Source organism: Podarcis tiliguerta (assembly GCF_965153285.1).
Source record: "Podarcis tiliguerta genome assembly, chromosome: 7".
NCBI classification, from domain to species: Eukaryota; Metazoa; Chordata; class Lepidosauria; order Squamata; family Lacertidae; genus Podarcis; species Podarcis tiliguerta.
In genome coordinates, this window is record NC_139540.1 from 37,354,206 (window position 1) to 37,367,843 (window position 13,638).

Below are 13,638 nucleotides of genomic sequence, written 5' to 3' on the forward strand. Positions count from 1 at the left end.
GCGTTCATTGAGAGTGCAAGAGCAAAGGACTCAGAGACAATTAGCCCCCGGTGGCCACTGTAAGGAAAAGTGCTGCTGGTAGGAAGGGAGTGGAGAGGATCTTAGTTGGAGAAATGCCATTGTCTCTCGCTGTGATGACTGAATAAACTCATTAGTAATAACTCTTCTTGTTTTTCTCTGCTTCTTGCTGCCACTGGGGGAGGGGGGGGGATAAAATCCCCCAAAGCCTGACAATAGATATAGATGTAGACGTAGATGTAGATGTAGATAGATATGATCATCATCATATTGTAAACCGCTTGATGAATTTCAGTTTTTAATGAGTCTGTGACTGAATTGCAGGCACTACATGACAGAGTAAAATGGACCAACGTATATGTATGCGATTACTGCTCTGACTTAACTGACAAATGTATGCTGGACTTGAATCCTTCACCTCCACCTGACAGTATTGAACATGTGCCAGATGCCAGAGACCCTTTGATATCAGAGCATGTCAACCTGGAATTTCTGGGGCTCCAAAGCAAGCAATACATGCTGCATAATTAATGCAGCATGGTGCCAATGGAAGAGCTTTTACTGGAGCAGCACTAGGATTCAATATTGTAAACCGAACATGTTATTAAGGTTTGTGTATTACATCATGCTCCTATCTCATACACGTCTTATACTGGGAGAAGCCACCAGCAAATGGAGGTAACATACTTATCACAATACCTACCTTTACCCCTTAGTCAACGACTGGTGTTCTTTGACCCAGTATGTTGGGTGCTATTGGCTGCTATTGTAGGTGTGACTTCATAATCTTTAATTATAAATGGGCACGACCTCTTAGTAATCTTTTTCACAATGCTTGGTTTCTTCATACAAATGGCACACTCATCAGAGTCTCATTAAAGCACCACAGAAAGGGACGTTTCTCCATAGGGGTGGAAATTAGCCTACAAAAAAGTGCACCAGCCAGGACTTCTGCTGCATCCACAGAGAGGTGACTGAAGCAAAGGCGATTTAGACTTACCAGGAATGCAAGTAAAAAAATTGTTCATAGAATCATAAAGTGTAGAACTGGAAGGGATTCCAAGGGTCATCTAGTCAACCCTCTTCAATGCAGGAATCTCATCAAAGTCTCTCATTCAGTTTGAAACCATAGTAGACCCTGCTTCGTTTGCAAATGTCCTGTTGTTGTTTTTAGTCATTTAGCCATGTCCAACTCTTCGTGAGCAAATTGACCAGAGCACACCAGGCACTCCTGTCTTCCATTGGCTCCCGCAGTTTGTTCAAATTCATGCTGGTAGCTTCGAGAACACTGTCCAACTATCTTGTCTTCTGTCTTCCCCTTCTCCTTGTGCCCTCAATTTTCCCCTCCCTTTTCCAGGGAGTCTTCTCTTCTCATGAGGTGGCCAAAGTATTGGAGCCTCAGCTTCACGATCTGTCCTTCCAGTGAGCACTCAGGGCTGATTTCCTTCATAATGGATAGGTCTGATCTTCTTGCAGTCCATGGGACTCTCAAGAGGCTCCTCCAGCACCATAATTCAAAAGCATCAATTCTTCGGTGATCAGCCTTCTTTATGGTCCAACTCTCACTTCCATACATCACTACTGGGAAAACCATAGCTTTAACTATATGGACCTTTGTTGGCAAGGTGATGCCTCTGCTTTTTAGGATGTCCTAGTAGTTGTATTATTTGTTACTTCCTGTGCAGGAGTCAGCAGAGAGAGAGGGAGAGAGAGAGATGTGCTCTCTCTCTCTCTCTCTCTCTCTCTGTGTGTGTTTGTGTGTGTGTGTAAAAACTAGTTGTATGAACATCTTAGCCTGTTTCCACACTGTCAACTTAAAACACAGCTAGGATGTTCATTTCTTTTAGTCAGGGTTGATTTGAAGCTGGGATAGATATGGATGGTAGCTAATGTCAAGTGTACACTACTGTCCACGCCAACAGGGGGAAAGCATTGCATGCAGACTCAGATATATGTGAGATAAAAACATGTTGTTTTAGCTGAAACAGTGCACCTCTGGAATTCATCATTCCTCAAATACCAGTTATGAGGGCTCCCCTATTCCTAGCAAGGGTGGGTGGAAAGGTTTTTTTTAAATAATAATAATAATAATAATAATAATAATAATAATAATTTTTATAAATTTCCCATTAAGAACATCCAATTAATAACAAATCAAATCATAATCCAATTCAAAAACAAAACAAAACAAAAAACTAAATTACAATCTGAATTATTTATTATTACTGTATTTTTCACCCTATAGGATGCACTTTTTCCCCTCCAAAAATTAGGGGGGAATGTGTGTGTCCTATGGAACGAATGCAGGCTCCTTGGCTTCAGCGATAGCAACGCGAAGGCTCCGAAGCGCAGAGGGAGCCCTCTCGCTCTCCACGTTTCAGGGATAGCCGTCTGAAGCCTTTGGAGCACAGCACGAGTTCCCACTGCACTCTGCAGGATTCAGGTTCCTTTCACTGCAGCCAGGAAGCTCTCCCAGCTTCAGCAGAGTGCTGAGCAGCGACCCTTAAGCCAAGCGGGAGGAGAGGGGTTGCTGAGCAGAGAGGGTGAGAATTTTTTTTTCGTGTTCTCCCCCTCTAAAACAAGGTGTGTCTAACGGAGCGAAAAATATGGTAGATTTCACATGGACTTCCCATATGCTGGACCTCTGAAGAACTCATCTCACATAATGATATGATGGCTGAGTATTGTGGCATGATCTCCAATAACCCAGAAGCATGGTTCGCCAGCAGGAGCTTAGTTCTGCTGGCCACATGAAGCTGTACCCGGAAGCGAGATGAGCGCCGCAACCTCAGAGTCAGCCATGACTGCACCTAATGGTCAGGGGTCCCTTTACCTTTACCTATGTTTCCAACACAGCATGTCATAGAATCATAGAATCATAGAGTTGGAGGAGACCACAAGGGCCATCGAGTCCAACCCCCTGCCAAGCAGGAAACACCATCAGAGCACTCCTGACATATGGTTGTCAAGCCTCTGCTTAAAGACCTCCAAAGAAGGATACTCCACCACACTCCTTGGCAGCAAATTCCACTGTCAAACAGCTCTTACTGTCAGGAAGTTCTTCCTAATGTTTAGGTGGAATCTTCTTTCTTGTAGTTTGGATCCATTGCTCCATGTCCGCTTCCCTGGAGCAGGAGAAAACAACCTTTCTCCCTCCCCTATATGACATCCTTTTATATATTTGAACATGGCTATCATATCACCCCTTAACCTCCTCTTCTCCAGGCTAAACATGCCCAGCTCCTGTGTCTTTTGGCCCATGATCACAGATTGCAGGAATACCTTATCTGGCCTCATAACAGCTATGAGGTTACTTTCTACATTCTTCCTTAGGGATCTAAAAAATGGCACCAACTGGATAAAGTGACATCTGATTTCTGTGCTGTAACTGCATATGATTGCTTCTGACTTTAATGCCAGAATAGGACAAGGTGTAGGAAACTGGGTCTCCAACTTGATGATTTCTTCAGGTACAAAGATACCAGAAAACAGGGCCCCACCCGAACACATGGCCAATCAAGCACTCCCACACAAAGCTTTTATGCTCCCATGTGACACTGCAATCAAACCCACGTGACTCCCTTGCTGGAGTGTTCATGGCCCTCCACTGCCACTCCCCACACATCATCCTCCTCTGCAGGCACACAGCAGCCACAGTAAGGAACTATGACACCACCAAAGGGTTATTTAAATGAGGAAGGAAGGAAGTACAGAGCCCAAAAATGCCCAGTAGCACAGAGTGCTCTGTTTGGGGGGTGAATTTGTCCATTGGGTGAATTAATGCAGCATATAATCTCCACCCACTTACCTGTGCATGAAAAGATGAACTTATGTTGGTGTAGGCAGGATTCAGCCAGCATGGGCTCATCTGTGCCATGTGTGTATCTGTCTCTCTATGCATGCCGCAAGGCACTGTGGCCTGTATTTTTATCATAATGCAAACTTGAATGTCATTCTGTTGTACTACAGACTTGACTTGTGGAACGCATGTCTAAAAAGGTGGCCACCTCAGCACTTCCACGAAATCCTACTTGAAAAGGATTGGCAGAGAACTATGCTCGTGATCTGTAACAGTGCAATATCTTTGGAATAATGACACTTGTATAGCGTCCACAATATTTCCTAAATAAGCGTTATATAAAATGCATTTTCTTTCTATTTGGGGCTTCTTTTTTCAGGGCTGAAGATACTTTTAAATTCCATCAATTTGAAAGATTTCAATAAAGCTGAATGTGTGGAAATTTTGAAGAAAGGCCATTTACTGGGCATTGCCCCTGGTGGAGGTAGAGAATCACACTTTAGTAATGACTACAACATAATGTGGGGTAACAGCACTGGTTTCGCTTGGGTAGCTTTGGAGGCAAAAGTGGTGAGTGATCTTTGTGCAATTTGCATTGTCTTCACGATTATCCTAGATAAGACTTAATGTGTTGACATCCTTGATCTAGCATCCTAAGCAGTTGAGGACGGCTAACATCCTGTTTAGGGGTCAAATGATATCTGGAGTTCCAAGTATTTCCTACCCCTGCTTTTTTTAAAAAAAAAAAAGCTATTGAGATCACTTACATTTAAAAAGAAAAATAGCTTTTCTCCTCTTCAATTCTTGAAAATCTGGGGGACAGCATGTGCTATTTGAAGTCAGTTGCATCTGGCTTGTCATTGTAATCATTGTAGTGAATCTGTATTACTCTGTCCTGAATTCTCTTTGAATGAAAAAACAACAAACAGTCAATCAGCAGTTTGTTTGCTTGTTTTTGCTTTAGCCTATCTAGATTTCACATGAAAATTTTTGTCCACCGCCACGCTAACCGTTTCTTCTTCCAATTCAATCAGGCTAGTAAGCTATTTTATTATTTTTTCACTTAATTCCACATCACATCTTCTGATATACCTCTCAGACAAAGAATCAGATCTTTTTGATTTAATTCCAAAATGGTCATCTTATCTAGAGCCTCTTTATGAATTTCACCGCTTCAGTATCTTCCTTCATCCTCTCTTGTGTCGGGAACGTGGCCCCCCAGATCCCAGGGGAAGAGTTAGACTCAGAAATTGAACTAAGTGAACAAAGGACAGACTCTGCAGTTGAGAGTTGGCTGACAGACTTGAGAAAGGGCAGTTCGACCCCCATTCCCGGGGAAGACTCTATTAGCTTTCAGCCTACTCTTTGCTTTCTTTGCTTTCAGCCTACTCAGATTAAAGAGCTTTCCATATGTTAGATATATAATTTCTACTCTTGTGGGGAGTTTCCCTTCGACAAAGTGCAGGATCATGGCATTAAATAGAATGAATAGAGTTGGGGCGATAACACAACCCTGTTTAACACCTGAACGCACTGTGAATGGTTCACTGTTATCTGTGATTGTTGCTGTCATATTATCATGGAGGAACCGAATGATGTTATCTGGGCAACTAATTTTCATAAGGATAGTCCAAAGGGAAACACGATTTACAGTGTCGAAGGCCTTAGTCATGTCAATAAACACCATATACAGGTAAGTACCCCATCAGATCCGCTCGCTTTGTTGTTTTTCATTTGGTTAATAGCTGTACACAACTCTCCCCGATTTGGAGATACTGCAAGCTCATCGCTAATTTGTGAGAGGACTTCAGCAGCTACAGAGAGTTGTGGTTAAGGAGATGTTGGTAATGTTCTTTCCATCACAGTGCAATAGCTTTTTTATCTTTTAGAAGTGTGGTACTGTCTGTTGAGCATAGGGGGCATATGCCATGATTTAGTGGCCCATAGATGGTCTTTGTGGATTTAAAGAAACTGTATGCATCATGAGTGTTGGCTAAGTGCTGGATCTCTTGAGCATTTTTTTATCCACCAGGTGTTCATGGGCGGCAACAATGGATGTTTTTATTTTGGTCCAGTGTTCCTCAATGTTATCAGGGAACTCCGAAAGTAGATGGTCCTTAAGAGTAGTTTGGAAGCATGAGCATATCAAAGGTGTAAAACACAACAAAGATAGATACAAAATTTCATTATTTGCGGATGATATCCTTTTATTTATTACAAAACCAGAAGAAACAATTCCAAAAATTATAGAGAAAATAAAAACCTTTGGCAGAATATCGGGATATTCTATAAATTGGACAAAATCAGAGATTTTACCAGTTGGGCCAAGGGCTACATAGTATAGAGACCAACAAATTCAGAAGTGCAAAGACTTGGGTATAATGATTTCATTGGATATAGACCAAATTGTAAAATTAAATTTGAATCAAATTATTAATGAAAGGTTAATAATTGGGGAAAGGTGAATAATTTGGGGAAAGGTTAATGTCCTCAAAATGAGTGTTGTTCCAAAGCTTTTATATATTCTTTGAGGATTACCAATATATATTCCCAAATTTTACTTCCAAAAAACAAATCAACTATTTAGATCATGCCTATGGGGTACAAAGCCACCAAAAATATCACTACATAAAATGCAACTTCCAACTAAGGAAATTGGCTTTGGTCTCCCAAATCTGGAACTACATCTCCTGGCCTACCTGCTGAGTAAACTCGGCTCCAATTTTATGAAACATCCTATTATCCTGGAGACTATTAAAGCACCTATAAAAATTTGGATGAATATAAATAAAAATAATAAGTCTGACCCCTTTCAGCATGAGAAATTAACAATACGGGCCAACCCAAAAATAAAAATTGGAAATCAAGTACAGTATTTTTCGCTCCATAGGACGCACCCCCCCCCCCCAAAAAGTAAGGGGAAATGTCTGTGCGTCTCAGGGAGCGAAGCCAGCAAGAGCCGCTGCTGCTGACATGCTCTGCGCAGCTCTCCCTTTAAAGCAAGAGCTGCGTAGAGCCTGTGTGTGGCTCTGGCTGGCTTTACAGCGAGGCGGGAGGAGGGATGGGATGGACGGGGCTGCTGTCCGGCTCATTGTAAGGCCAGCAAGAACCGCTGCTGCTGAGCTGGGGAGGAGGGAGGGAAGGGGATTCCATCCATCCCTCCCTCCTCCCGGGCTCCCTTTGAAGCAGGAAAGTGGGAGGGGAGCAGCTTACACTCATGTAAGCAGCTCCTCTCCCACTTTCCTGCTTCAAAGCGGAGGGAATCCGCTGCAGTTGCGAGCAGAGGATCCATGGCTCCCCTTCCTTCCCTCCTCCTTTGAAGCAGGATGCGGGGTGCAGTGGGGAAAGAGGGCAGGAAATAGATGCCGGGTATGAAGACACAACCACACTTTGACCACTGGAAAGTCCACCTCAGCCTCCCCAGATTTCCACTGAGACAGCCAGGCTAATCTCAATGGCCATAAGAGCCGGAAACGTGCATGGGCTGCTTATTTAAAGATGAAAACATGCACACACATGAAAGAAATCCATCCAGGTTCCTGGACACAACCCATGCTTGATCTTCACACAGGTTACATGGATGGCATTGGCAACTGGAGCAGCAGCATGGTTAAAGAGCAAGTCCTGGTTTCAAGCTTAAGATCAGCTCTTTCGTGGTGGCCTCAAACAATCCTTTGGCTGCAACGGGAATCCCTCCCTCCCTTAATTCAGGATGCTGCAGTCTACAGATGCTGTGGCTGCCTACCCTTTCTCCTGAGCTGTAAAAGCAACTTCAAGAGGGCTTCAGGCCTGGAGAAGCCAGGGATTGAACGTGTGATGTTCTGCAAGCAAAGCCACTGAGGGTACAGCTGTTCCCTTTAAAAACAAACTAAGATAGTAGTCCTCGTGGTTCTGAGGAAAGGGCTAATTTAAACAGGAACAGAGGGACCTTCCCTGTACCACGTCAGGACCCCTGAGCCCATTTAGCTCAGTTTTGTCTTCACCGATGGGCAGAGGCTCACCAGGGTTTCAGGAGACATACCCTCAGCCCTACCCGGAGAATCTTTCAAGGACTGAACTTGGGATGGGATCTTCTCCATGCTCTCCCCATTGAGCTATGATGGCTCTCTCCCTTCTCCTCCCCTGCTCCTCTGCAGGAGGCTTATCTCTGCATGTCATTATAATGTATATATGTCAAGGGCTTTGAGATGCATATAAAGTCAGGCTCAGCATTATTAACTGGACTTAGATAAGCCATGATTCCCCTTCCTTCCCTCCTCTGAGGCGCGCTTAAAGCAGCAAAGTGGACAGGAGCCGCCTGCTTTGCTGCTTTAAATAGTTTAGTACAACATTTGATTCAGAATATTTTTTTTCGTGTTTTCCTCCTCTAAAAACTAGGTGCACCTTATGGTCTGGTGCACCTTATGGAGCGAAAAATACTGTAATAATTTGGCAAAATTGGATGAAAAAAGGTATTTTGACATTGAATCAGTTAATTGATGAAAATTACAAATTTGTGGAACATAAGACTTTGCAAGTAAAGTATGGATTAACCAGTGAAAAACAATGGCAATACATCCAATCGAAACATATGTTGGAAAGGGAGTTTGGCCCTGAGGCTATAGCAGCATCGGAAACACCCTTGCTGCTACAAGATTTAATTTCTGCAACAAAAACAAAGAATTCTCCACTTGCACTATATAAAACCCTGATATCCAGCTGAGAGTAAAAATTATCTTTAATGTCTTCATCGACATCCCGTGTTGGTGCATAAGCACTTAGAACGGCAACCTGTTGGTTTTTGGTGAGTTTTATTCAAAGAGTTGAAAGTCGTTCATTAATGCCGGTAGAGACTTTTGACAAGATCGTTTTTGATAGAGCCACTTCCGAGCTCGAGAGGAGGGGGGGTTGCGGGTCACCCCCTCCCACACACGAGGGGGCTGGTTTTATCCCCCGCGAAAAGAGGAAATTCCCGGGCGTGTCCACGACCCTGCCCACCAATCGGCAGGCAGGGGAGGTGTGGCCTAGCCCATTTAAGGCCAGGTACGCCCGGGGACTGCCGTCTTTGCCCCGTTCCAGCTGCCCGGTTTTCCCATCCCACTCACCCTTTAGGCTTTTCTAGCTTTGACCTTGCTATGGACTCCGGTTGGTCGCCGCAAGGGGCCTCCTAGGAATTTTTCGAACTTGGCGCACTTCCAGCCTTTTGGTTTTTTCACCTACCTTGTAGCAAACGTCACAACTTCTTTGGTATAGGCATTGACAGGGGTTAATTGTTATGCAAATGAAGGGGGAAGGAAGCGCCATCACCTTCCCCCAATGAAAAGGGTAGTCCGGTAGAGGACTCCGGGGGGCGTTGCCCTGTCTGAAACCTAGGGAGGTGAGGGCCTCCGGCACACCCCCGAGCAGTGACACCCGTGGGATCCTAGTTGGCGTACTTCAACAGGACTCCCACGGCTGGTGGATAACCCTTCCTGATCCCCATGGTAGTCGATAGGAGCCAATGCCTAAGGCCAATACCTTCCAATTCCTGTAATCAATAAAGTTGTGGCCTTTTTATGCCCATTAACCTTAAATAATGTGTCCAGTCCTGTTCATTTCACTTGGGGGGAGGGGACTCGCCATACAACAAAGCCTAGTCCATGTATTCCATGTTCTTGTTCAGCAAGTGAGTGTTTTAGTATCGTCATTATGCTGCCCAAGTCCTGAGACTCAATGAGCATACACAAGAGCTTTTGCAGAAAGATTTGTGTTGTGATTCGAGGACCCGATCCCCGCTTAGGTAATGAAGACACGTGGAGACAGTATATTAGGTTAATGGGCAAGAAAAGGCCACAACTTTATTGATTACAGCATGTGAGAAGGTATTGGCTTAGGCATTGGACCACAGCAAATTTGACTCCACCCACTCGGAGAGGGGTGAGTCTGATGAGGGGTTAACCACCAGTAGGGGGAGCCTGTTGATGCAAATACAACTATAAGCTCTCCCCTGATGTCACCGAGGGTCATGCCATGGCCCCCCGCCACACAGGGCATCGGACAGGATCCACGACCACCGGATTCCTTTAACAGAATACTCATAAGCGAAGGGGTAGGCGATGGCCACACCTTGCCCTTCCATACACCAACAACACATTCCAATGCCTAACCACCACCCGAGCCCAAGAGGCTCGCCGGATTGGTGAGGAGCCTGGGAGAACAGTGCTGTCGGCAGTGCTGGAGCGACCCGCAGCCACCCGAGACCTCACTCTAACTAAAGCAAAACAACAGCCAGGAACCCTCCAGATGCCCCACAAAAATTACTAAGGTGAAATAAGAGTACAAATGCAGGTAAAATCACTGGACCCCTTCCTCCAAACCTCACAACTCCAGAATCGGAACAGGAACTTCTGAATTTGTAACTCTTCCATGTGCTTGGCTCAAACAAGATCATGATGAGCAGGAACACTTGACTCGTGGAAAATCTGAAGCGCAATGGTGGGGAGAGCTGGCACAGCCGCATTTGAGCAGGTAAACCATGCCCCCACGGTGGCCCCTGATTGGGTGCCCAACTGGGAGGCGTGGCGCGCCAGCGATGATGAGAGTGCAGGGGGCAAAATGCCACCTGCGTGAAACGGGAATCGTCTCCCGCTCACAATCCCTCCCCTCCGGAAGGAAGAGAGGCTTTACAGGGCTCAGATCTTGGAACAGCCTTTAATAAACATAAAAGAAGTGTCACTGTTTTGATACAGAAGATTTGTAGACATTACTCTTTCAGATATAGCATTATTCCAAGGTTCAATTAAACACTCGCCTTCCCGTTACACTCTTTGATTCTGGTGCTACCAGTGTAAGTCTCCAAAAGGGGAATTCTGGGAGTTTTGCAGGATAGGACAAGAAGGCACTTAGGCACTTCAGCATGTACACCAGGGGCTGAGCTAATGAGCTAATGACCTTTCACAATAATTAATATACAATCCAGCACAATTCTGTGTATCTTAATTTAGATTTAATTACATAATGTCAGGGGTTCAGGAGCAGAGGCACAAGAAAGGGAGGAAATAGAGAGCGAGGGGGAGGAGTCCGAAGGAAATGTTAGCGATGACAGCGGTCCGAGGTCTCTGAGTCTTTCCAGCGAATCGGAAGATTCACAGAAAGGGGCTCCCATGGTCAGAGCAAGGGGGGTGCCTAGGGGGACACCCCAGGAAGAAGGGGCCAGAGGGGACTCAGAGAGCAGCCGTCGGGAATCAGTACCAGCGTCCACACCAGAGTGTAGTAGGGGGGAGGAGTCCCAGGCATCGGGATCAGGCGACGCACTGCCAGCGGGAGGACATGAGTCAGGATTGGCCACGCCTCCATCGGGGAGCGAGGAAACGGTCGAGAGGAAGGTTGAAGGCTGGGCGCGCGCGCCAAGTTCAAATGTACAGGAGGGCGGCGCAGTTGGCAGCCCGGATAGGGAGCCAGGTCCCAAAGCCCGCCGAAAAGAGCGGGAGGAGTCAGGGGGGTCAGCATCAGCGTCAGAAGAATCCAGGAAGGAAGGGACCCCGGGGGGTAGCAGGACCCAGAGGAGAAAGGAGAGACGGAAGAGGTGGAGTAAGGCTAGAATCTTAAACTGGTGTACAGGGGGCGGAGATTCAGATGGAGCTTCGCCGATCTAAACCCTAGACGTAGAGCTGGGGCGCTCCGGCTTGAAAATGGAAACTGTACTTCAATAAAGACTTTTGTACATTACTACCGGCTAGCGTTGGTCCTCTGTGAGCTGGGACCTGGAGCCAGCTCTGACACATAATAATTAAAGTTTTCTATTACAGGTGCATGATCATAAACATTACAACTGCTTTATATGGACTAGTCAGCTTTGTAATGCTCATCAAATCGTTCTGAAATAGCTCTTAATATATTTCCTGGCCTCTTTTGGTGTTTATCCCGAAGATTTTCAATTGCAGTCTTTGTCTGTTGAAAGAAGAACAAAGGAATATTGTATTATATCAATATATTGCAAAATGGATATTCACAGTTATTCATATCTGTGAGGAAATGCTAAAGGGATCAGAACCGTTAGAATAAAGAATCCCATTTTTTTCAGTTACAGATTTTTTTTTTTACCAAGAGTACTGTATGAGAATGGCAGAGATACAACCAAACATAAGTGCCTTGGGCTGCTTGGTACGTATTGGTTTTCCTGCATGGTTGTTCCCCCCAGCTATGTGAGGAAAACAGCAGAAATGCTACTGAGTTATATTTCACTATGCTCAGTGCTATTTTTCCAGAAAAAGAGAACTCACTATGAACACCTCCCTCGTTCTCTTAGAATGGCAATGGCGGACAGGGCTAGTGAGAAAAAACAGTCACCTCCTGGTTCCATGCCTGAAAACAGCACAGCAGGGCACGGGTGAAAATAGCAGAGTAGAATGGAGTCTATCTCTCTGGTCATATAGAATGAGCAAGTCAGTAGGCAGAAACCATTTTATAGAACTGAAAAAGAGAAACCAACTGGGGCGGGGGGAAATCCTGCTTTTTTACTTCCAGGTGTAGAGTTAACTTACTTTTTCAGCCAGCTCTGCAGCTGTTATATTTGGATCATATGGGATGGGTTCTCCAATATATGTCCTCAGTTTCACTGGAAATCCTCCATATACGGGAAGGTAGAAGGGCCGTGTTTTCTCATATAACCATCTTGTCAACCCTATGTATGAAAGGGAAAAGAATGTGTAAGAAAGCGATCCCATATCAAATTTGAAATTAGTTGGCATTCTTAGTTTTTACCAATTCCAGTCAATCCATCCCAGAGAGGAAGCGTTAAATAGTATGAGTCCTTTGGAAAAGAAAAAGCAGCATATTCTGCCAGCTCTTCTCTGCTCTTTAAAAATCAAGGTCATAAGTTGTAGAACAGACTGCAGAATATGGTTTTTTTCCTGCTCAGTTCCCCTCCATCTTGGGGTTCCTACCACTTTTATAGATTATAGCTATCTTTTAAATCTAAGAAAAAACTTAGCAAGGACATGTTCACTCAGTCCTGAGACAGGCAGCACAGCTTTTGCAGATCAGTGTGCACTGAATAAACTCTACTAGAAGGTAGTAAAAAGATATTCTGTTTCTAAAAAAAATGTATATTATTATAAAATGTTTATTGCCTGAAAGCAGATTTCCTGATCAACCAAGGTACTCACTTGTGTTTCCAATGTTCCTGTATGCTTCACAAATGTTTTGTGTAAATATAGGGATGATGGGCTAAAAGAATAAAATCAAAAATCAAAATCAAAAGGTAGCTGAGAACTGGAGAATTACTTCACTCCACCCGCTCCACCTTTATTTTGGTTAAGGACGAGGAATAATGCTCCACATCTGGTATTGCAATGACAAGCCTGATGTAATTGACTTCAAATTGCACATGCTGTCCCCCAGATTTTCAAGAATTGAAGAGGAAAAAAAGCTATTTTTCTTTTTAAATGTAATTGATTTTAATAGCTTTAAAACAAAAAAAAGCAGTGGTGGGAAATACAGATATCATTTGCCCCCCAAACAGGGGATTTGCCATCCTCAACTACTTAGGATGCTAGATCAAGGATGTCAACACATTACGTCTTATCTAGGATAATCCTGAAGGCAATGCAAATTGCACAAAGATCACTCACCACTTTTGCCTCCAAAGCTACCCGAGCGAAACCTGTGCGGTTACCCCACATTATGTTGTAGTCAGTACTGAAGTTTCCTTCTCTACCTCCACCAGGGGAAACGCCCAGTGAATGGCCTTTCTTCAAAATTTCTACACATTCAGCTTTATTGAAATCTTTCAACCCAGCCGCATCACAAGCCGTCTTCCAACCTGACAAAATAACACCCAAATAGAAGAAGTGTGGATACAA

The 13,638-nt window shown here is 44.4% G+C and overlaps 2 protein-coding genes across 2 annotated transcripts in view; one reads left to right on the forward strand and one right to left on the reverse strand.

Annotated features, from left to right (window-relative positions):
• The first annotated feature begins 860 nt into the window (after window positions 1–860).
• LOC310682447 (DGAT1/2-independent enzyme synthesizing storage lipids-like) overlaps window positions 861–13,638 on the forward strand; it is a 44,178-nt gene continuing 31,400 nt past the window's right edge. The window contains exon 1 of the mRNA XM_083451339.1: window positions 861–1,025. The gene's annotated coding sequence lies outside the window, so the exon portion shown is untranslated. The remainder of the gene's footprint in view (window positions 1,026–13,638) is intronic.
• The window catches only part of LOC310682498 (DGAT1/2-independent enzyme synthesizing storage lipids-like), a 21,509-nt gene continuing 19,432 nt past the window's right edge, over window positions 11,562–13,638 (reverse strand). The window contains exons 3-4 of the mRNA XM_083451442.1: window positions 12,319–12,458; window positions 11,562–11,725 (exon numbers count right to left, since the gene is read on the reverse strand). Of these exons, the coding sequence (XP_083307568.1) occupies window positions 11,621–11,725; window positions 12,319–12,458 (245 nt within the window). The 3' untranslated portion in view covers window positions 11,562–11,620. The remainder of the gene's footprint in view (window positions 11,726–12,318; window positions 12,459–13,638) is intronic.